This window comes from Meleagris gallopavo, chromosome 4 (assembly GCF_000146605.3).
Source record: "Meleagris gallopavo isolate NT-WF06-2002-E0010 breed Aviagen turkey brand Nicholas breeding stock chromosome 4, Turkey_5.1, whole genome shotgun sequence".
Taxonomy (NCBI): Eukaryota; Metazoa; Chordata; class Aves; order Galliformes; family Phasianidae; genus Meleagris; species Meleagris gallopavo.
The window spans coordinates 13,510,471-13,535,335 of NC_015014.2; the positions used below are offsets into that span (position 1 = coordinate 13,510,471).

Below are 24,865 nucleotides of genomic sequence, written 5' to 3' on the forward strand. Positions count from 1 at the left end.
GCCGCGTGCCGCGCTCGGGCTGCGCGGTGCCGGTTGTGCGGCGAGCAGTCGCGCGGTGCCGCGCGGTGCCCCGCGGTTCCGGGCGCCCCTCAGCCCTACTTGCGCGCCGCTGCCTGCCCACGCGCGCGGCTGGGCCGCCGCCGCATTCTTAAGAAACGAATTGCTTCGGTTTTCTGAGCCGGGGTGAAAGTTGTTCCCACAGCGCGTTTTCCAAGTTAGACGAGGTTGCCTGAAACAATGAAACGAAATGCTGCTTTTATGCCAAATACGGGCACAGCTGGGACGTGTTCCGGCCCCTCGGGCTGATTTGGATAACAAGCACGGGGTAGAGAAGCCGTAATTGAGACCTCTCAAACGTTTGATCTCGGGTGCTTTTTTTCCCTTCAATCTGAAGGGCGCGAAGGGGACCCTCGGGAGGTAGCTTTGGAGAGCGCCGTGCCCGCCGTGGCTGGCACCTGCAGACCGCGGTCCTGCCACCCGCATCTCTGCCTGAAGGCACGGCGGGGTGCCGCTGTCTGTGCCGTGTCTCCGGAGCTGCCTTCCCTCTGTCGCGTCCCGTTCCCTGCTCCGGGCTGGCAGCCGCTTCACCTAAAGCGGAGCAAGGCTCGGTGGCATGAAAACAGCTTTCCTGCTCTATCAGCCTTCGCATCTAGGTCGGGATGTTTTCCTGCCTGGTGTACTCCGCTTCTTACTCTAGGAGTGTTTCTCGTTAACTCCCCAGCGCTCGGGCTGAGATCGGTCCCTTCCCACGGGGCTGCCTCTGCATGGGCGCTGGGACTGGTGATTCGCTCCTCCGGCCTGACTTCCTCGGGGTTTGAGCCCTTTCTCCTCAAGATTTGTTGGAAATTTCCAAATCAGGCTCCCACACGTTGCCCGGGGGCATGGCAGGTCTGCCTCTCTGTCTCTTTTTTTTTCTTTTTCTTTTTCTCTCTTAAATACGTGGGAACTGGAGTTAGGAATTAATAACTGTTGAATGCAGCTTTGTGTCAGTGGAAGACAGTGGATACGTGTTGCGTCCCAATGTGAATGAAGAAAAGTTTTTCCAAGTTGAGTATTTCTTTAAATTAATGCAACGATTAATTGCTCCGAGTGGTTAATTTCTCTCCAGCACCTTGCACCTGCATTTTCATGTCTCTGTGCCTCTGTGATGATGAAGTTGGGAGGAGAGAAATGAGCGTAGAGCTCTGTAATAGCAGCTGGATATTAATGCTAATTTGAATTTGAAACCCTCTATCCTGCTCTGCTTTCTTTGTGGTTTTTCCCTTTTTACCCTGCCATTAAAATGCTTTCCATCATTCCTATGGTTTAAACGTCACGCAGCTTCTATATGAGGTGAAAAAAGATAGAAAATCCGAGGCGAGAATGTGGAGTCCATTGCATTTTTGAGGAGAAAATGTTACGCGGATCGTTTTGTGTCAATTTCCATTGGTACAGAGAAGCTGTGCGTAGCTGAGGCCTTTGCAGATCAAGAGAGAATTTGCCCCAAGGGCTGTTTCTGTACCTGGCTCTGTTTGCTCATGAGCACCCTAATGATGGATCTCTGGCAGAAATAGCAAAGGTTTTCGTCACCATTATCGGATGTCAGATTGATCGGGACTGCCATTAGCTCCTCGTGAGCACCGCTGAGTAGGCAAGTAGACAAACCTCTGCCAGACCTCTGTGCTGGTGCCAGGGCATGACTTAAGCTCTTTATGGCGAGTTTTCTGTGATTGCTTTGTGCTCAGCAACTTTTCTTGTTCAGGTTTATCTCTGTTTCCATTGCAAGATACCTTCTTGTTTTGGTTTGTGTCGTTTTCTAGTAAATCCCCAAATGTTTTTGAGGTAACTTGAATGTTTTCGTAAAACATTCTTTGTTAGTCTGCGTATGAAATATTGTCATTTTTCTCTGAAAGGTATAAGGAAAGTGAAGCTGACAGGTGCAGCTTGTCAGGATTGTGCCTTTTACAGAAGTTGGATTCTTACCTGCGAGTTTACTGCCATCGGCAGTATCTTTGTTTGGTAGGTGGCAGTGTGAGAAAGCCACTCAGAACGGTTGTTATTCCTGTTCTGCTGCTTCGAGAGGGAACCTAGAGATGTAAAACCCTTACCAGCTGTGGAAAACTCTGGTGCTGGGCAGTCCTCTCTCTGCTTACTGCACTCACTTTGGTAACCTGGGTGCTGAGATCAACAGTGAGGGGCAGCTTTGCCAAGCTGATGGCTATCATGCCTGAATTGCACCGTGTTTTCAGTGTGGCAGGCAGCATGCAGTCACTGACCCGAGTTCCCTGATCGTTGCTGCAGGCTGTGAAGATGCTCCACCGGCAGAGTAGCGCGTGAAGCAGCGTGACCCATGCTCCAGGCAGCCCCGCGGAAGTAGCGCTCTCTCCTCCCGGAGAGGCCTAACATGCATGTTATGAATTGTCTCTCCCTGGCCAATGACAAGGAGAATGGAGCTCTCTCGGTGGCAGCAGGATTGATGAGCGAGGACCCGCCAGCTGCTTCGCCGCCACCCCCTCCGCCATGCCCCCAGCAGAGGCACCCCCTGCTCCGCCGCTGCCCCCGCCACCCCCCCGCTGCCAGGGCCCAGTTTGCCTCTGCACTCGCAGCTGACCAACGGGCACGATGGCCACAGCAGGAAGAAACGGATGCGGAGTTTCTTCTGGAAAACCATCCCTGAGGAACAGGTCCGGGGCAAAACCAATATCTGGACGATCGCTGCGAGGCCACAGTACCAGATCGACACCAAGACGATCGAGGAGCTCTTTGGGCAGCAGGAGGAAACCAAGCCGCCAGACCCGAGGAGCCGGTCATTAAAAGCTTCGTTTAAGGAGACTAAAGAGGAGGTAAGAACCAAAGGAAAATCTCTTTTGCACAGTGATGTATGTAACGCCATATCTGGTGTGAATTCCGTCTGGCCTTTCTGTTGCAGTTCGTTCTTACTGCAAATGTGTAGTGGTTTGAAGGGAAGGGGGACAACAGGGAAGATCAACTCTGTTCTTGGTGGCGCAGATCTGTTTTTCAGAGTGCTGCTTTTTTTATTGTAACTGGGTAAGTGCTGCTGTTCTGGTTTCCTGTTTAAGTATATGGAAGTGAAAGGAGCCAAAGGCGCTTTAGTTAATTTTTTTGGAGAGCTCTTGCGCTTTTGGTGTGAAATGTGTGTATTGCAGTCTTTCTCTTCAGCTCTTCATAGAATCATTAAGGCTGGAAAAGACCTCTTAGATCATCGGTCCAACCCTCAACCCATCAACATCATGCCCACTAACCATGTCCCTCAGTGCCACAGATGGCACTTCCACAATGGCTGTTGCACAGTCAAATCCAAAAGTATGAGGCAGGAGGGAGGAGAATCCAATGGCAAGGGTTAATGTTATGTGTGCTGTATATGTCAAGAGGGGAAGAACCGAAATGACAATGAGGAAATAAAATGTAATGCAGTGGTTAAGGGAATTTGCTATCTAATTGGGATAATTGTAAAGTTTCAACTTTCATAAATGTAGCCTTCCTGCTACTGAATGCTTTATTCCATCTACTGTGCTTTTTTAGGACTCAGAAATAACCTTGACTTTGCAGTTTGACCGGAAGACTGCTTTCTGGTCTGGTAGGGAGGGCTGTATTCCCAATGCTTGCTGCTCAAACGCTCCACAGTGTGCTGAGAAGTGAATTTTCTAGCTCCCAAATTCTGACTTAGGGGCAGCCTCTTTGTGAAGGTTGAGCCAGATTGTCTCGAGTGATCTTTCTGCAAAGTAACTGGGGGGTAGAAATGTAGATTTAATCACAGATGTGTGTCTCTATGCATGTTTGGTCGTAAACAGAGAGCAGAGGGCACAGGGTTAATAGGCATGACTGTTTTTAATGAAAAAATAGGGCCTGCAAACAAATGGTATCTTGCAGAATTTGGAAGACAGCAAAATAACCAGTAAGGGTTAGGTGAGAACTTGGTGTGCTGATGGTGTTCCTGTTGTACACAGATGATAATAGGAGATTTAAGCAGGCATGTGTACTGTAGCCTCTACAACCCTGACATCAGGAAGAGGTAATTGTGGCCATCACCAGAGGTAGTCATTAGCCCGCGTGCGGTGCTCAAGATGTGTGCATCTTGGAGTCAGACTGTGGTGAGTGGACTTCCTGCACTGCGTGTGGATGCACATCCATCCATACATGCTTGCTGTGAAGCACCTGCCCCCATCCAGGGCTGACATGTGCTCAAGATCTATATTAGAAATGATCATAAATTTCATTAACTGAACGTGGCCTCTGGTGTACACTACGTGGAGGCAGAGAAGACTCCAGTGTGCTCCAGAACTCGTGTACAGCTTGAAGCTGGGTTTCCTCAGGGGGAATTAGAGCAAAAAATTACAGGTCTGCAAAATATATGCTTTCCGTGGATGTACTTTCCAAGGTAGGGCCCCATGAAGCCAGACCCCTGTCTTGTTACAAGTTAATGCTTTTCTGCACACATCCAGAGCTGATGCAGTGGACCCAGGCATGCCTGTGGCTTGATGCCTGCCTGGCCTATCGCAGGACTGCTGCTGGCAGATGGCAGGCAGTGAGGCAGTGGATTTGCCTCTCGGCACTGATTGCGCTGCTGAAGTGACAAAGTGCTCAGCTCCATTGTCGAGCGTGCCACAACAGCGTGTCTGACAGCAATGAGCAATGCCTCGAGTGTTAATGGGCTTTGCAGTGCTAGCAGCTTAGTAAGGAGGGAAGGAGATAATCCCAAAGAGCCATATGTCACTGCAAGTGTGGAAGCACAGCTATGCAACAGCTTGCGTGTTACTGGGGCCATCATTCAGCATCACTATGGAGATTGGAGCAGACCTTGTGATTTCTGTCATCTGGCAGTGCTACACTGGTGACCCTGGGCTCACTGGGAAGCTGGGAAGGAGTTGAGGTGCATGTGGCATCAGTGTGATCTTGTGGGCAGAGCATTAAAGTAGGAGGCGGTGGTTCTGTTCTGGGTTGTGTCACTGTCCTGACAAGGGAACGTGGGGAAGGTGTTTCGTGTCTCAGCACCTCTCTTCGTTTTGTTCAGACACAGTTGATTTTAGAGAGTGCTTTATGGTCTAGCAACGAAAATGTTCTCCAGAGATCAAGAAGAGATGTCTTTAAACTAAAAGAGGGGAGGTTTAGATTAAATGTTAGGAAAAAGTTCATCAGAGGATGGTGTGGCCCTGGCACAGCTGCCCAGAGAAGCTGGGGTGCCCCATTGCTGGAGGCGCTCAAGGCCAGGCTGGATGGGACCTGAGCTGGTGGGGGGCAGTCCTGCCCATGGAAGGGGTTGGGCTGGGTGGGCTTTGAGGTCCCTTCCAACCCAAGCCATTCTGCGATTAGTCTAGTTGCCATAGTATGTCAACAGCAAATTTTCCATGCCTAAATTGAAGAATTCTTGGTTCCAAACCTGAAGAAAATTTGTCCAGCATGATGCACCTATGCATGGGCAGAGCCTTTCCTCCCCTGACTCCTTGCTCTCTGTATAACAGCATCTGTTCAGTGGGAGCAGTGAAGATGGACTCTGCAGCCAGTGCTGAGTGTTCCCCTGGAGACAGAGGGGAAATGGGTTTCGTGCCTCCTGCAGAGAAGTCATGCAATTGTGGGCAGTTCTGGAAGAAGCCTTCTGTTGCCCTTACAGAACTGCATGCCCTTTTAGTTCCTGACTCCTCAGTGCTTTACACAGGCAGATGAGGTACCTAGTTCAGGTTTTGGAATCCCAGTTCTGGAGGCTCACTACTAAACATCATCATTATAACAGAAGCCTCTTTGAGATTTGAGACCAACTCCTACAACACATGCTTTCCTTTCCATAAACAAGCCTTCCCCAAACCCTTAGGAGATTAATTAACATGTTTTCCTAAGTAAGAGCTTAATTTGCCCCTATGGTTTCACATAATTTGAGTCAGAAAAACAGGGGTTGTAGAATTAAGTTTACACACCAACTGCAAATTACTTTCCCCACGGTTGGGAGCAGTGCAGCACCTGCTTTCCCAGGCTGCAGCCAACCTGGCAGTGGGGGGCAGGAGGGCTGGTGGCCACCCAGCGAGCTGCACTGCCCTGCGCCAGCCCTCAGCTCCAGGTCCTCATCTGTGTGCTGTCTTTGGTCATCATCGGGCCCTCTGTGAACTGGTCTGCTGCTTAGTACCATGCTGTTGGGGATTTTTGTTTGTTTTCTACTGGAACATTTTTCTGCTATTTTAATGTGATTTGGTGGCTTGCAGAAGGGTCCAGTGAGCTGCAGAGCCTGGGTGCTGGCACCAGCACTGAAGGTGTGTATGAACAGGAGATAGGAGTAGACTTTCTCAGAAGCTAAGGTCATGTTTGAAGGGTAAAAAGCACTTGGGAGGAAACAATGTGCAGGCAACAAGGACAGATTGAAATGGAAGTTCGGTGGGGAAGCTTCTAAATCTGATAGGCAGCATGGTGCTATGGAATGTGAGGTGGAAAGTGCTGTGCTTTTGTGCACAGATAGGAGCATGTATTTATGGTGTACTTGCTGAGTCCCCCCTCACATTGTCCTCACATTCCCATCTGGAAACTTCTGGAAGACAGCAAAGTAATGTCAGCTTTTTCAAACACTTTTGATAATCTTTAAGTGGACACCAAGTAAGGAATGACTAAAAGGTGAGCCGTACACTTATTGATTGTGTGCTTTAACTAGAAAGTATGAAAACCTAGAGTACCCAGAGCAAAAAAAGGTCCTTGTACTTACAGTAAAGACAGTTCTGACATGTGCTGATAAGGCAGGTTTAGCTGTATATGTTATAATCCGTTCTTTATCTTCAAGGGAAGACATGGAAAAAATCTCTAGTTTGATTTGAGGTTGTCCCACACACCTGAGCAGTGCCGTGGAAAGCAGGAGTTTTCCCAGGAAATGGTTAGTGTGGTGGTTAGTGACTGCAAGTATGTACAGAAGATTAATTCTGAATAAGCTTAAAGAGCAAAAACCAAGCCCAAAGCTAGAATGACGGTGGCAGAACTTGCAGGCTTAAACTAGTACCGGGAAATCAGAGCATTTGCAGAGAGCAGAGCAATTAGAGGCTGGGGCTGCAGAGGTCACTGAGAGGTCTCTGTATTTGAAAAAAGATTGGAATACTGCGAGGGAAGAGATAGCTGAACCTGCCCTATGTAAGGGGCTTTCCTTAATGATCTGGGGGCCTCAGCTCTGAGATAAGAAGAGAGTAAGCCACAATCTGTCCTCTTATCTTTGCAAATGCTAAAATTGAAGGGTTTCAGGCTGGCAGTTAGCTAATTGAAACTGTTCTAGTAGGAATTATCTAATGGAATACTCTCATGTTTCTTGTGTTCTCCAGTCTTTACCACTTTCAAAAGAGAGGAAATTGCAACATTTTGGAAAACTTTTGAATTAGGTTCACTTACTTGCAACAGCTAAGGAGGCTGTCTCCTAGAATTATGCTGTAGTACGTTGGGGATAGCACATGAACCATACCTACATTTTCACTGACACCAGCTGACTGTGAGCTGGTTCAGTTCCTTGACATTGCCAGCTTTTCATTTACAGACGTATTTCTAAGCCTTACCCTGTCACAGAGGTCAGAGTGCCTTTCTGCTTGTCAAAACCTCAAACATCATGTGAGCCCACCAACAGTCTTGAACATCTTTGTGTACTGAGTTGATTTATTGTAGCAGTCGGGTGGTACTGTCAACATGAAACAGTGCTCTTGTCCTCCTAAACCTCATGACTTTTGTACCTGTTGCCACAAAATAGCTCTGACCGTGTTAACCTTAAGGACGCGATTCTTTAAAAGTGCCTTACATCTCAGGTTTTCACATGTATGCTGTTAGAGTAAGAAAAAGTCTTTTTCTCTGGTGAATCATCAGTTTGGAGGGAGGCTACTATTTTATTGTGGGCTTCTGGTTTCATTTTGGATAAAGCACACAGATTTGAATGTCATCCGTTTTAGGTTTTGATTCGGGATTAAATGATTTATTTTTCTGTTTGCTCAGTGTGACTGTTGATGTGAATTAAATCAGGGCTGTGTAGAGAAAGTCCATCCTCATATTTGTTGCATAATTCCTGAAATACAAGGATTTGGGGGTGTGATGCCAGCTGACTGCACGGCCTCCAAATTCAGTACAACGTATTACCTGATGAGCAATGTTTCGTAGGTACAACATTATGAAATAAGCAGGAATGGGTTTTACTTTGTAATGAAGAAGAATTTGATTCCTGTCTTCTATAAGTGTTGCTATGTTTTTACATTTTGCTTGAGAAAAGGCACTGTGGGTGGGCAGTGTATTTCCCAGGTAAAAAAACTGGTTCTGTAATACGTGGTCTTTGTTGCTTAGAAATCACTCTGTAGTCATTTTGCTTATGATTTGATGATAACCATGTGCAATTATCTGTTGCATTTTAAGGAATGACACCTGCACTGTATACTCTTCTCTTAGGTATCGATTGATGAATCTCTTTTTCTCTCTCTCAGGTTTCCATTTTGGATGCAAAACGAAGTATGAACATTGGGATATTTCTCAAACAGTTCAAAAAGTAAGATTTGGGTTTTTCCTTGGTGCTAGTGCAAACTAATGTGGAGTTCTCTGTAGTTGTCGTCAAATGTAGGGTATATTGTGCTCTGTTCTTGCAGAGTTAGCAGCTCTATAAGAGTTGTCATAAGTGACTACATCTTAAATATGTGTGCTAATGTGTTTAGCTTTGAGTGCCATTATCATTTAGCCCCAAACATCCAGATTTTGCTGTTATTAACCAGTTGAAGTAAGTTTACAGGTGCAGTTAAATGAATTCCACATCTATCATGTAATACTGCATGAAAGCTTTTCATTGCCTTTATTTCATTATAAAGAGTTAATAAAAAAGGGGTTTGTCCTGGTTTCAACTGGGACAGGGTTAAAAGAGAGGTGAGGATTTTTTTTTTTTTAAAGTAAGCTGTTTCAATGCTATCTTTATTCACTGTTGTTACCCTCTTGTAAAGGCATCACTGAAAGGGGTGTTAGAATAATACTACTGTGAACACCATTACTGATAACCTCATTATAATCCCTTTGAGTAGCACAGGCATGAGTTGTTTTTTTTTTTCAATTTATGTGACTATTTGCCCTACAAGTGTTAGAAATGTGAATGCTCCATTGTTTTTTCCAGGTCTGCTGAATCCATCATTGAAGATATTTATCATGGAAGAAGTGAGCTCTATGCTTCTGAATTGCTGAATGAATTCCTTAAATTATTACCAGAAGCAGAGGAGGTAAATGATAGTTTTACACGGAGCTTATTTTCTTTGCAGAATTCTGTTGCCTGGCATTCCAACATGAAGTGTTTTATTTTGATGTAAAGTCATCTTGAGTTCAGGTGTAGGAAACCACCAAGCGCTGAGGTTTAATCTTCGTTTTACACTTGGTATGGAAGTTGCAGCATAGTTGTTTTCTTCACATTTAGTAACTTCTCCTACTTTTGAGGCACTGCTTAAAGAAAGTACTGCTGGGATATTTTTGTTTCTCTGATCTCCCTTGTGAGCTTGTGTCCCTTAAATATTTTACCAAGAATTGGAACGCACCTGGGTGCAGAGTAGAAAACTCAGAATCAAAGTATATCCTAATGCAAACAAATTAAGCTTTACTTCTTTGGCATCTGCCTTATGGTTCCCTGTTGCATATGAGCTGAGTATTAGCAGCCCTCTGCTGCTCTCTCTTCTGCTTTACTGCTTGTTTGGTGCATATGGGATCTCTTGGCTCCTTGGTCTGGATCATTGTGTTCGAACAGGTGCAGAAAGGCTTCTCTTCTGTGCAGCAGCTATAGAACTTGCAAACATTGCTTAGTGCTCCAAAGGAGACCTGGTAGCAGACACAGAATCACCAGCAGCACCTTCTGCTTTGTCCCTAGGCCATGATACTGCGCAGATACAAGTGCTGCTTTCTCCCCTCCTGGTCCCACCCTTCAAGCCCATTCAGATGACTAAGGAGGTGAAGCCCTGCTTAATGATGCACAGTTCCTTGTCTGTTCTTGTATTTACACTGACCCATTAGTACGTACTCGAGAGAAATGTATTCCACAGATTTGAGAAAATTAACATTAGAATTGCTTGTTTGCTTCACATCAAAGCAGTGACTGAAACCCGGGAAATTGCTAGTTAACATCCACTCATAGATCAACCTCAATGCACACACACTTTACCACTTCAAGGTCATACTGTCAAAGTGGTGTTTCCCCTGTGCAGCAGCAAATCTCAGATCCAGTCTGACACACAGAAACTGTCTAGTGTATTGCCCTAAACTGAGCTATTTTTGCAAGGAATCTCATAAGAAAAATAAGTGTTATGTTGTTCTCTTAATGTTTTTTTGGTTTTGTTTTTCTTAAAGTTGGAGGGTGTCAGCAAGTATAAATGTAATCTGAAAAAAATAATGGAAGTGATTTTGGGAGTTCAAACTGTTCACCCTTTCCTCTTTGTTTGAATTTCAGTGCATATTCCTATGTTTGAACAGTTTATTTTCTTCCTCTTAAAGAGGCAGGCAGAAGAAAACAGTGACTCTCTTAAGAGAAAGTGACTCCTAGTTAACTGTGTTTTGAGCAAAATAGGCTGAAAGGAAGGTATATTTTATTCTTTCCCTCTTTCTGGTTTAGAGTTTATTATTTTAACACAAGTAGAAAACGTTTTGAAGAACATGCTCCAATGTGATATAAGTGTTGTATTTCCTATCAGGCGATTTGATAGCAAGCCTACCCATCAAGATAGTGGGTCCAGAGCACTTAAGAAGTGCTTTTGTGAAGGCATTTGATGAATGAATAGAAGAGATTTTGTGGTGTAGGAGAGTATGAGAAATCACGGGGCATTAAGTGTTAGATTTATTGCTGTTCTCAAGGGAAAGCTGAGAAGAAGTTTGTTCCCTGTGTGCAAATATTTGTATTGTGTTTCATTAGTTCCATGCTTCAGAGATCTCTTCGCTCACTGTCAGGAAAAGGAAAGACCCCTTTCCCCACTGTTATTCTCCCTGTAATTGTTTCACTGGGAGCTTTCACTGCTTTGTGGAAAGCTCTGTGAAGCACCACAGCTAGAGCTGGAGCAAGGCAAGGAGATGTCATGTGATGGACTATTGCTGCTGGAATGGAAAGGTGCCTTCAGGTCCTCATAATGCAGTTGCTTGAAGAGTAAGTGGGCCCTGTAACTTATTTGCTACTTGTGGCTCCTGGAATTTTAGTGTAGTCAGTTAAAAAAAATCCTTCTCTTTAGATGCCTTAGAGCTGTTGTTGTTTGTCTTGTTGGTTTTTTTTTTTTCTTCTTCTAAATTTATTGTTCTCCTTGCATGCTTCCTTCTTTTTTGTGAGTTTATTATCTGCTTCCTAATCTGAATCCTGGAATACTTATCTCCTGAAATACTTACTCACGGTTTTTTAAGGAGAAGGCATCAGAATGGTACTTAAAAGGAAATAATCCCAAATCACTCAAGATATTAGATGAAGGGATGCTATTTGTTCTGGTGTTCCCTATCTGGTTTAATAGTTCCCCAATTCTTTTTAATCTAGCGGTACGCATGATGTAGCTTTGGCACAGCATTGTCATTGTTGTCCTACTGCTTGCTTGTCCTGCAGAGCGTTGCACCTGTTCTCAGCCAGGTGTCTCTGGGATTACCCCTGAATACTTCCCATTCTTTTAAAGACCTGCTCTATTGTTGTAGGAGTTGAGAATTGCTATGAGCAGAGCCTAGGCAGACAGATAGCTTTTATTCATTTACCAGTTCTAAACCTGTCTTGGTGTAACCATGGGTGTCCTTCTGCAGTTCCCCTTTGCATACTCATTTCAGCAGGTCAGCTATTTACAGTCACCTTTCCCAGCAGAACAGTTGTCTTGCAGGTTGGAATGAGGTCCAAGTACCCTCTGCCAGGCATATGCTCCACCCTGATAGCAGTGTGTTTGGAGCTGTCTTCTTTCTTTTATATGTTACTATAAACCTTTGGTCTGACAAAGTGAAAGCAGAGAGGGAGGAGCACCATTCCTGGTCATAGCTGGAGGCAGAGCAACTCTGGACGTCTCATTCCTTCATTTTGGCCAACAACCTTTGCAGTTTATCTAGTGTGGATAAACACAGCTTTATACTCTAATCTTATCTTATCTGGAAGTGTTATGCTATGAAGTCACATTACCTCAATGTTATCCCAGTCACTGGTTTGGTGTACACGACCCATTTTACATCATTTCAGTTCATATTATCTCACCTGGCACAGGCATTCCAGTGTCTTTGAGATGAAACAGTCTTCTGAAATTGGGAGCTAAATACTCAGGCAAACAAATAGCCTTAGCCTCTGTTGTCTTCAAGATTATTCTTTTTGCAGTATTGTACTGTGGCAACTCTTTACACGTAAAAATGGGTATCAGTACTGGGAATTTTCTGCTCTTTTCTTAGCTATGAAAACTGTTGGGATGGTTGTGTATAAGTGGCAAATAGAGGCTCTTTGCTGGATGTCTGTTGCCATTATTAAAATACTGGCGGTGCCGTGAAGCCCTTCTGTCACACTGAAAATGCTGAGGTATTTTCAAATATTTAATTTGAAAAACTTGACAAGTTCTTGAAGCTGGCAAACCCAGATCTTGCTACAGGGTTCCATTCCATGTTCTGTTTGGGGCTGTGAATGGCACCAGAGCAGCCATAGTAGAGTGGTTAAAAAAATAGACCAAGGAGAGGTCTAAACGTTTCTTGATATGCTCACTGTTATTATTAGAAATCCTGCTGTTTGTGCCTTACCGTGATTAGCAGTTTTGTAAGAGGAGGAACTGTCTATTTGGAATCTCCTCTGCTTACCCCCTTTTCCAGCACTTACTGTTTTCCAAGGAACTTATGTCATAGCTGAAGCAACAGCCTTCTCTGATGTGTTACTTCTGAATAGATTCCTAGATATGTCTTTTAATTGCCTCCTGTCGGAACAGCTGACAGCTGTCACTTACTGGCATCCTTTCCTAAGCAGAGAAGCTTTTAGCTGCTTTTATTTGCACATCATTGCACTGTTCAGCAGGCCCAGTCTGGAAAAAGTTGAGGAAGTCCAGTGTTTAATAAGCTAGAATAGCCAGAATTTGTACTTTGAATATCCAGTGTGTTATACTGCTAATCAAGTCACCCACAATGCACGCTCAGGTTATCAACTCTTCCTTCACAATGTTTCAAGCCTGTCCTTTGCTCTTACATTCCATTTTAAAACCCAAGTCATCTGTCACCTGCCCTACTAGACTGGTTTCTGTCTGTCAGCTCTACAGTTTTTGTGCCATGTTTGTATAATAACTCTCTTCCTTCTTTATTGAGTGTATACAGCTAGCCATCCTTCAGATTTTTCATTCCTGCTTCCTTTTTTCACCCTTTGTTAGCTACAGGTTTTTTTCAGTTTGTGTTTACCATTAGCTGAGAGAGGTCTGCCACTATCTGGGCATAAGCCTTATGGTATCTCACCATCTAATACATTAGCTGCTTTCCTATGTGCCCTTGTATTTTAATTTCTCAGTGATTCATTCTTGAGTTTTGGTGTTTTTCACTTAAGTTTTTCTCTAGTGCCCATGAATATTTGCAATTATATGGAAGTAATACAAAACAAAACAAAAAAAGTCACCACACTCAAAGCCCACAACAGGAAACGTGTTTACTCCTCAGGACCATTGCGCTTGCCTTTATTTATTTTTAACATGGGGAACTTAGTTACAGGCATGTAACTTAGTTACAGGCAGATATGGGGATGAGTTTTGTGCTATCTTATACTCTTCTTCAGAGATGGTGGGTCTCTGGTTAGGAGTGCAACATACCTGTTTTGTGCCTTAAAGTTAAATCCTGCTGCTTGTGAGTACTGCTGGTAACTGAAAAATGTCTGAGAACTTGAGAGGCAGGAGCGCAGTAGCTTTTCTATCTGTGAGGAATGATGAGACATTTGCAATGGACATATTTACTTCAATTACAAATCAATTAAAAGGTCAGGTTTTCAGTGTTTCATAACTGCTTTTAGAATGAGGCAAATTACTTACGTGAGAAACCTCCTGTATCTAAAATCTGACTTAATGTGCATGAGCATGCATGGACAGTGCGAATGCTTATTCCATATACAAATAAAATGAAAAAAATAAATTAGTAGCTCTGTGCCCAATTTGAGTAATACAGAGCTGAGCATACGATATAATTAGGCTGTCCTGCATGTATGCATTACGCTGCTGTATCTTGTTACGTGATTGCTACTGTTGTGGAAAAGATTTTGTTATGCTTGGTGAGAGGAGGTCAAGGCTAGAAAAGTATGAGTTATTCATTGTAATTTTAAAATAAACCAATTTTTTTTTTTTTAAGCTCTTTTGTGTACTTGTGCTAATTTTAAACCTGTTTTATCTTTTAACATGATTAATGACAACATTGTTGTCAATACCCATAGTTTCTTAGGACTTTCGAGTCGTGGTTTGTATCCCACTTGTAGGAGCCATTGGGTAATCTTGGTTCTCTTTAGGAAGAACTGGACAGTGTGTCTGCAGAGAGAAGAGGCAGGTCCCAAGGACCTCCCTTGGAAGATGAAGGGCAGCTATCCAAAGTGCATTTGAGTCATTTTTTAGCTTTGGGAAGAAGTTGTTTTGTTTTCTAGGTAGTATCGGTTAAGTCAAGTAACTGTTTATTTCTTCTGCCCGATGGAAGAGGTGGAAGAACTGATCTTTTTGATTGTGAAATCTATAGTAGGGAGGAAATGTACACAAATGATAGAATGAGAAGGAATGGCCTTAAGTTGTGTACCAGGGGAGGTTCAGGTTGGATATTAGAAAACATTTCTTCTCAGAGCAGTGAGATACTGGCATAGGCTGCCTGGGCAGATGGGGGAGTCACCCAGAGGTGTTCAAACCATGTGGATGTGGCACTGAGGGACGTGGTTAGTGGGTATGGTGTGGATGGATTGGTGGCTGGACTGGATGATCTTAGTGGTCTTTTCCAACCTTAATGATTCTGAAAAAGTTTACCTACTTGACCTCAACCATTGCCCTAAGTATTTACAGTTTTAAGATGGAGTTAACATAGGATTCAATTTCACATCCAGACAATTTAAATGCAAGAAAGATCTTATAAATCACCTCACTCATCTTCCTTTTTTTTTTTGATCAAAAAGCAGCTGAGTTAATGTCTTTCGTTTTGCTTGTATCAGCAAATTCTTCTGGGTGGATTCTTTCATATCTCTCCAGGCATTTTTCCTACTATGGGTTGGTAGAAAGTGAATTTCATCCAGTGTCCATAAAACACTTCAATGTTCAAATCTCAGGAAACAAAGTTCACACTGTGCCATTAACATTTCACATTGATAACACTGGTGGTTACTTACTGTCAAAAGTAAGTACTGTCAAAATGTAAATGTATTACAGGCAGCATGAGTAAGTTAATATTTATGCGAATATCTCAGGACTTTTTTTTTTACTTCTTGTGCATTTAAATCTTAAAATTATATCTTTCTATAAATGACTGTGGTTACCTGATCTTGATCTTGGTGATTTGCAGGCGGCGTTGTGCTTCTTTTCTCTTTTCCCCTTAAAACCTAAATGCTTGTGTCATCTTAAGGCAAACTTTTCTTTTTTTTTTTTTTTGCAACGTCTTCAATTAAAGTTAGATGATTTGCTGGTTTTGTTGTTTAGGAGGTAGAACGCTGTTTTTTGGGAAGGTTAAAGAACCACGTGCAAAGCTCAAGATATCTACTATTTCTCATCCACCACTTCATAATGGAGTGAAAAAGTGTTTGTCTTGTTTCTTGCATGTTTTAACACCTTAGAAATATCAAGGATGTCAGGTCTGGTTTTTCCTGTTTTTTGTTGGCAGGCTTCTTGAGTGCCTCTGTTAATTAGGACTTTTCTCAGGCCTCAAATAAATGGCATGCAGTTTATCTTTAGAAGGAGCTTTTGTCTGAGTATCTTGAGTTAAATGGCAGGTAAGGAAATCAAGTTAGATAGCCTGAATAAAAATAGCTCTTTTGATTAGAATTCTCCTTTTCTGTTACTAGTGGGTTTTTTTCTTAATTTGTTTTAAAGTGTGAAAAGGAAGTTTTATTATTCCAGATCCAATTTTTGTCTTCTCTTTACTAATATGATCTCAAAAATTCTATTATTTGTATGGTATGGAAAAAGAATATAAGTGAAGCAGGACAGAGTGATTTAAAAATCCTCTTATTCTTTATTCCAGAACTCATCTTAAATTTCTGATTTATTATAGCGTGTTGTCCTCCATTTTTTATATATATAATAATATACATATATATATTTTTTTAATTTTTAACACCGTGAAAACAGAAAATTAAATTATTAATTTGCAACTTGATGTTTAAAAGAATTCATGGGTATCTTGCTAAATCTGAGCAGCTTGAAAATATTGATGTCCTGATGTAGTGTTCCTGAATATGCTGTACCTGAATATGCTTCCTCAAACTGAAGCCCATCTGAATGGGCCTTAGGTGTAACACTGTAAAGGGGAAGGATGGTGAGCTAGTGTGTAGATCAGTGGAACTGTATAACTGATAGTGGATGTGAAGTTGGTTAGATGAAGAAATAGCATAACTGTGAGTGAACTCTGCTTTTGGATGTGATTGCTGTGTAGGGAAATGTGGAAGAAATCCCAGTTACACTTAAATATATGTGCATATATATTCCATTTCTTCGGTATAAACAAATACTAAGTACGTGGGCAGATGAGTGGCTTGCAGATCATGCAAATATATGGATTTTGGTGGAGCTGGGAGGGAAGATTGACAAAGTGAATGCACTGATATTTCCTTAACATGTAAATGTTGTTCTCAAAGCACTGACCACAAAGAACTTCAAAATGCAGCCTTGCATTTGTTGTTAAAATATTTCATGGAATGAAACAAAAACAAAAAACAAAACAAACAAAAAAAAAAACAACTCAAAAGCATGAAGTTTTACCCCTTAAGGGAGTTTTAGAGGAGATGGTTGAATCAAGTATCTGGGAGACTGCTGTACTGTGCCAGAGACTTAGGTTGTCCTTTGCTGAAAATGCTGAACACAGTTTGCTTTAAAATACAGCCAATACTTTAGGTTATGCCCAAGTGTATATCATAGTTGTTGGAGAGTTGAGAATCATTTTTCAGATCATCACTTAAGCAGCTGTTTTCTGAGAGAACAAAAATTCAGCTAGAGAACAGCAAATGAGAAAGTGAGAAAGAAAAGAGCCAACTTTCTTGAGGACACTGGCAAACAGAGTTTTCTAAACGTAGTGAAGAGGCCAATCATTCTTTTTTACACTGAGTGAATGTGAGTATGAAGGAATAGTTGGGGACGTGGATGAGTGACAGTGATGTCACCAGGTTTATTCCATCAGATTATTTGGCTACATTTTTAGGAGGAGAGTGATGTTACTGTTTTTTTTGTTTTGTTTTGTTTTTTTCTGATTACCATGTGTGCAAATTACAGGACTTTGGGCAGTGAAATCATTGAGCACACTCTCTCAACTCTTGCTAAATTTACTATTTTCCTGGGTGTTTCCTTCCAGAATCAAGTTAATCTTGATCTTCCATAAGACTTTCTGCTAGTGCTTTTTTTTCTTTTCTAGGTGAAGAAATTAAAAGCCTTTGATGGAGATGTATCAAAACTGTCTCAAGCCGATTCCTTCATGTATTTACTAATCCAGGTGCCAAAGTAAGGAGATAGTAGGTTTATTCTGTTCATTATGTATTCTCTTTTGGCTGTCAGTTCTAAACCTGTTTGTTTGTGTGCTCCAGCTATGCTCTTAGGATTGAAGCCATGGTGTTAGAGAGGGAGTTCTCACCCTCCTGTGCTTCTCTACAGGATGACATGAAAATTATAAGACAGGCAACAAAAGGTAATTAAGCATGTTGGGACACGTATAATACACTTGTTTTTGTTAGCATGTTAATTAGTCTGCATTATGAAGACGAGAGCTTGAATTTCAGGTACCTTGGCTATTAAAAAGAAGCTAACTCCCCTCTGACAAACGCCGTCAGGGTGTGCCTGGTGAATCTTTGCTTCCAAAATAAAAAATCCGGAGACCTTGGACTCACTAGTTCGTGACCAAGGACTACTAACAGTGTATCTCATACCAACAGAACCTAAAGTATCCATGACTAAAGTAGGACAAGCCATTGTCTTTTGACTGTAGTTTGCTCATTCGTGCATCACTGACACTGTGGCTGACTCCAGTCATTACACTTCTTTGCTCACATTCAGAGATGTACAGAGAAAATCACTGTATAGTTTTGAAATTTCTCTATATGCAGTTGCTTTTTGAGATTGCAGTATTGATGAGCTAAAATCTGATTTTGTTGAATTCATATTCTCTGCATTTCACAAGCTTTGGAATGCTCCAATTGGTTATTCCTAAGGTCATCTGGTGTCTTTTACTCTGCATAATAATTACTCATTTCCTAATTGCATTTATTGTTAACACTAACCTTTTCAAACGCGTTGAGTTACCTATTTGTCTTCTTCCTCAGTATGAAAGTCCTGCTTCCTGCTGGTAAATTCAGTGATATTATATAAACTACTTCTAGTAGGGCAGAAAGGCACAGTAGTAAAAATAATTCAACTATGAGCACTAGTGCTTAGGGTAGTCATTCCTAGTGATGGAAAAGGGGAAAAAATCTGTTGTGTTCTTACAAACAGTGAGGATTGGACTGGTCATTCCTGTCTCAGGAAAGCATCCCTTACCTTAAGATGAGGTTTGAGTTTGGCCTTTTATTGGGAGCTCATTGAAATTGTTATACTTTGTTTTGAGCAACAGACATGTGATGGAATATGTTGTGTATTAAAGCAGACGCACCCTATTGTCCTTCATGTCCTTCACCCAGGACATTTGGGAACCGATAAATTAATTCCCTCCAGACGAGACACTTTGGTCTCCAACTCCTTCATCAGGTCAGTCATGCAAATCAGACTGAGCTTCTCTGTTTTGAGTCCACTTGAACTCAAGTGCACTTCTCCATTTGGTTTTTGCACTTCAGGGTTTGTTGGTAGCCTGAAGTTGTTTAGGAATTCTGCCTACCTTTCTATTCCTATCTACCAGGTTTCTTTCCTTGTAATTAAGCTGAGAGAACATTTACTTAAATTCTAACGCTGCTAATCACTCAGGGTTAGAATGGTCTAAATGGATTCTCATCTAGTCTGCAAATGGATGCATCCCATAATAACACTGAGCAGGCTCTCAGTATGCAGAGTCTTCAGATATTGCTTTCTCTTATTTGCCTTATGAAATTTGGTGTTCCCTTTTGTATTCTCTCCTCTTTCTTCTCCCTTGCTCTCTCACCTATATGTTGTTAGATCAAAGACTGTGTCATTAGCTACATGTTTTTAGCCTGCTAATACTGAAATCCAAAGGGCTGTCTGCCTCCAGAATGATAGATCAGTGTACTATGTTTAACAGCTAAATGTGGGGCAAAGGAGTTGCAGAATGTGAACTTTGTGGTAAAATACTTCTTTAAAATGTTTAAACCGTAATCAAGAGGATTCTATGTCCTATTATGTTAATCAGTGTGAAACATATTTATTACATTAAAAACAACTCGCATTATTTTTCTTGCTATACGGTGACTTACAAATTTACAGGTAATTTGTTTACTGTGCCATTTGTGTAATGCTCATTTGTTAACTCTTAACAGGTTCAGATTTCTGTATCTTATTTCTAAGGTGCTATCCTCAGCAGGTGTTCCTATGTGCAGATGAAAAAGTGTATGAATTCAGATAGAGCACTACTGTGCATTTTGCAAAAAGGGCATGTGTGCAAAGCAGGCTTCTGATGGAGAACCTTTAAGTGCCAGTTTTATTCCATTTGACTCTGCTTCACACTGAATAGAACTTTGTGCTGAATCATCTTGGATGCCACTGAAGTGAAATAAATGTCACTCCAAGTTGGTTATCGTATAGAAATAAAGTGGTGACTCATAGTGGCAGTGGGGTATGTCTTCGAAACCTAAACGTTGCCTGGCGTCTTTTGAGACCTGATGGCTGAGTTTCCTCAAAGGAATAATGGTTCCTAACTCAATCCTGACAGATGGCAAACAGATCCTGCAAGGTGCAGAACATTTGCCTTGCACTAAGTTTAGTAGGAGGTAAGGATACTTGCATAAGATACTTTGCACATTGCAGGATTAGACCCCGAATGTTTTGTGAGCTGCCATGGGTTGCCTTGGAAATACTACACTTGCAGAGCTGAAGTCTGAACACGTACATGAGGTTTGCCAACTGTGGTTGAGACTCTGAATTATGGAGTACGTTTTTTTTCCCAATTTTCAGTTCACTGTAGTATCCTGTTCAAATAAAAATCCTCATCTTTGAAAGCTTGAAGAGTTTGGCAACTCTGCATGTATTTCTAAACAAACAGTTGTTAAACAGCAATTTTCTATTCCTTACAGAGTTAATGACTTGTGAGGAGCTGCATTCCATACTGCACTTGGTCCTTCAGGCTGGGAACATTATGAATGCGGTAAGTGACATCCATAATGGAGACGGCTGATTGACCAGACTTCCTTGTTAGTATTGCAGTCCATTTATTTCACACACCGCAACTGTTTGCTCATTTCTTTTTAGGGAGGCTATGCTGGCAATGCTGTTGGATTTAAGCTGTCATCACTGCTCAAGCTGGCGGATACAAAAGCCAACAAACCTGGGATGAGTCTGCTGCATTTTGTTGCACTGGTATATAAAACTATTTTGTTGGTATAAGTAACTGATACAAATCTAGAGCCATAGGTAATCAAGAACAGAAGGAGCCATGAGTCTCCATAAAGTGGCTTAAGACTTGGATTTTAATCTTTGCTTTTCAACTCCTACCACAAAATTCACTATTTTCCCTATGTCTGGCCATCCTATCCATGGGAAATCCATAGCAAATTGTGTTGTTAATCTCACGTAGAATCTTACCTTTGTCTAACTTCATCACTGTGGTAATTCTCTTACTGTCCTGAATTTTTATACTATAGATGTGGCTTATTTTGACAAATGCTCTTATTCTTCTTGCTGAATCATTTCAGCAGCATATTTCCTTGTTGTTTTTTGTTGTTTTTTTCTACCCTTCATGACCAACAAGTACTTTTAAAGCTGCTGTGACCTTTTTTTTAATTTGTTTTCAGCTATTTTTTCTTATTTTCAAACTTCCTGATTTTAAAATTTAAATGTTTCCATACGTGACTTCACTTAACTGTATACAAACTGATTTAAGGGATTACTAGTCGAGTAACAATGGAGCATTAACTGATGTTTATATCTGCTCAAACAATGGATATCAGTAAAATTGTCCTTTCTCTAGCATTCCCTATCAATACGTGTGTCTTTTGTGTTCAGTGGTAGAAGCTGCTATTGCTGTGCATTGCAAAATGGAATTGTTGTTTGTTTCTAGTTCTGATCCTTGTCTTTCTTTAAAGAAGTCTTTTCTGCTGAATTGTGTTAGGATTGAACTGGAATAAAGAGCAGGGGAGAGAAACCTTTAAGTACGCTCCCAGAGGCTTTAGAACTGCTGGACTTCTAGGTGTTTCTTTGTGGCAGTGGAATGTTAATAGCTTGTGTGTGTTTTGGCTTTGTTCTGTTTGTTTCAGGAAGCCCAAAAGAAAGATGCTGCTCTTCTCAACTTCTCAGAGAAAATTAGGGACGTTCATGAGGCTGCCAGGTGAGTCAAAAGAAACCTGTAAACTTATGGTTAAACTGTGACTTGGAACTCTCTGATTTGTGAAGCAATTAGCTTTATTCAAAAAAGTCCTGGCACAAAACCTGAGATCTTTACAAATGTTTACTGTAGCTTTGAGGGCTTCATTTCCATTTGCTAGCAGAAGTATGCTTGCAATGTGCCTTCAGGTATAAGGTTTTTTTCCGACATGATCTCCGTAGGTGTTTTGGAGTTTTGTCTCTGTCAAATAATGTGTGCATATATGCTGCTTTTAAGAGATCAGAATGATGTTTGGTTTTTTTTTTTTTTTTTTTCTTAAATCAATTTTTTCATCTGTCTCTGAACAGTCTACAGCATTCTTGCAAGTTTGGTTTCTGATATAGGTGCTGGCCTTGGCTTCTTTTAGATATTTTATATTTGGTTTGCTTCTCTGTTTTGGTCTTGGGTGGAAAATCTGAAGGTTTTGGGGCTCTGCATCTTCACATCATTGTCTTTAGCTGCATAATGTTTATCTAATTCATACCTAGATAACTGTACTTGCTTTTGTGAGATGTTGTGATCTAAAGCACAAAACTGGAAGCTAGTGATCCTGGAGTTCTGTTCCCAGTCCACTACTTCCTTACTCCTTGACCTTTGGGTAGTCTATTTACATTGTTGTCTGAACTGTAAAATTGCTCCAATCTCTTACATCTAATGAAAAATTAAGTCATGTCTGCAAAGAACTCTGAAATCTTCTGAGGAAAGGAGTGGCCATGCAGTTAATAAGAAAATTTTTGATGGACCACCTGTGTGGCTCTCTGCCATCCAACCCACACACCTTCTTGGCAGTCTGCCCTATTGCTTGCTGAGGAATGTAGCTTCCCTCAGTATCCAAGCCCCCTGGAAAACTGCAGAGGAACAGACAGATTCTGAAAACTGGTGGTACTTTTCTAGCCATTTTGTTCTTTGATCCCATTTGTTAATGTTGAAAATATTCTGTTGTAACTCACGATGAAATCTGTTCAGGGGATGCATTCTACAGGAAAATTAAACAAAACAAAATGCGTGTCTTACAATTGGGTGTGAGGAAGATCTTTCTTTATTAGAGAGACAACTGTCATGTATAAGTTGCTCGTAAATCCTTCCAATCAGACCGTGTTAAAACAACCACCATTATGTACGTTTTTTTATCTTGCTTTTCAACTTTGTAGTCCTTTATCCTCCTTCTAAAGCAGAATTGTCTACGCCTTTTCTCATTTGCAAAAACACGTAAGATTTTCCCAGCACAGGGTGCTTACCTGAAGTAAGCAGAAAAAAAACACCAGCATTCTATTTATTTATGCGTGCTGTCACCATGCTCTCCTCATGTGTGCTTCAGTTGGTCGGCTGTGTATTTTCAGCTTTGCTGTTTTGAAGTGCTGTTGATTGAAAGTAGTTGCAAAGGCATGTGCAGTTGTTATCTTTTTACCATTCTGGAAACAGTAATGTATCAGCATATAGACAAAGCTCAATTCTCCTGTGAAAGAAATGCCTTAGGTTTAGAAGTGTTGATCCTCAAAATGACTGAGGGATTTGGGTGGGAGTTCTCATCATACGGAAAACAAGTCTCCCAGGATACAGCTCAGATTACATCAGATGAGAGCTCTTTCCTGTGGCCTTAGATTTGTTGAGTTACCTGTGCCCAGAAATAGGAGCTGCTCCACTGCTGATATGTGGTAGAAAGATGAAATGTTACAATTACTGGGCTGAGACTGTGGGCTGAATTGCCCACGTCTTCTAAGTCTGTCTTCTAAGTGACAACTTAGAAGAAAGTAATGTGCAATTTCATGATGCCAAATGCCGTTGCCAAAATGGGCAGTCACGGTCGGCAGTGTGACTCCTTGTTGCACTGGAACGGTCGTATAGTCAGATGGACTAAGGAGATGACCCATCTGGAAGGAAACGTATTTATTCTTTTATCGGATTAATCTTCTGCGCTCAGATACAACTGCCATTAAAAAAATGAGTGAGTGCCCAGGGAGAGAAAAAAGAACACTTGGCAGGGTGGCATTGCCCTTTCAGGCACTACAGCTGGGTAGGACTGGCTGGAATTAATTGTGAAACCACACCCCATGGGAATCTTTTTAAGTTGCAAATAAGAAGAAATGTGCTTATCTCTCTCCTAACTTTCAATTTATACTTTTGAAAGATATTCTGAACAGGTAGGTCTTGTTTGATAGCCAGGTTGCACTTCATGTTGAGCATCAATTTTGAAGCATATTGTGGCTAACCTAAGGGCAACTCCTCCTCTTCAATAAGCATTCTCTGTATGTGCATTTTTAGGTTATCCATTGATAATGTAGAAGCAGAGCTCCACTCACTCTCTTTCAAAACAAGATCTGTTAAAGACAGCATTCGACGAGACCCAAAACTCTTTTACCAGATGGAAAACTTTCTGCAGGTTTGTAGGTTACCTGTATTGATGTGTTACTGTCACCTGAATATAGGAGCATTCCTCAGCTCAAAGTAATTTGTGTGGACATGTCAATAAACAGAAGCATTGTTTTAGAATGTCTACCATATCTGTGGTACAAAGGTGTTCCAACTGTATGGTGTTTGTCAAGTAAAAGCGTTGGAAGGATTGTGTTTTTGCTGGGAGGGGTATGGAGTGTACGTTGCCCAAGGCTTGTTAGGCAAGTGTGTTAAATGCCTGACAAAGATCAGTAGTTAAAATATAAGTTGATTTGGGTTGGTCTCTACATTTGTTCTTAATTTGCAGGTAACTATATTTTGGGCAGCTGTGATATTATACTGGACCATGTGAGTTTTTACTGAGAATATTTAACTGAAGAGGTATTCTTAGAAGCTTGAATGCTAAAAGCCTGTTTTCTGTACTAATTTACCCATTCCACAGAGTGTATTATTCTAAGCCATACCATCACTGCTTGGTAGATTCTGCTTTTCTTTTTTAGTATCTCAATGACTTCATAGATATGAATGTATATGTCACTTAACTTTGAAGCAAAGTTGTAGGTATTTTCCAAATATGTGGTGATGCCTAGAGAAATATGCACTACACTTCAATTAAATGATTTTTGTTTCATGCTATAGAAAATTATTAAAAAGTTAAAAAAAAAAAAACAAACGCAGATATTAATCTGGAACTTAACCCACCCTGATTCTCAACTTGCAAGTATAGTCAATAGTCAGTGTAGTTTTTCAGATGTGAAGGTGATGAAGAAAGGGGTGGGTTAGGATTGAAATAGCTGTCCTCGTTCACTCTGAATCATTGGCTTTAATCCATTGCAGCCAGACTCTTTAATGTTACGTTCTGACATGTTTGGCTTTTTTT

The 24,865-nt window shown here is 41.5% G+C and overlaps 1 protein-coding gene across 1 annotated transcript in view; it reads left to right on the forward strand.

The window, feature by feature from the left end:
• The first annotated feature begins 2,261 nt into the window (after window positions 1-2,261).
• The window catches only part of FHDC1 (FH2 domain containing 1), a 29,535-nt gene continuing 6,931 nt past the window's right edge, over window positions 2,262-24,865 (forward strand). The window contains 11 exon segments of the mRNA XM_010709556.3: window positions 2,262-2,498; window positions 2,501-2,544; window positions 2,547-2,822; window positions 8,418-8,479; window positions 9,089-9,191; window positions 17,494-17,579; window positions 17,663-17,763; window positions 20,309-20,379; window positions 20,484-20,591; window positions 21,488-21,558; window positions 23,857-23,974. Coding sequence (XP_010707858.2) covers window positions 2,384-2,498; window positions 2,501-2,544; window positions 2,547-2,822; window positions 8,418-8,479; window positions 9,089-9,191; window positions 17,494-17,579; window positions 17,663-17,763; window positions 20,309-20,379; window positions 20,484-20,591; window positions 21,488-21,558; window positions 23,857-23,974 — 1,155 coding nt within the window. The 5' untranslated portion in view covers window positions 2,262-2,383.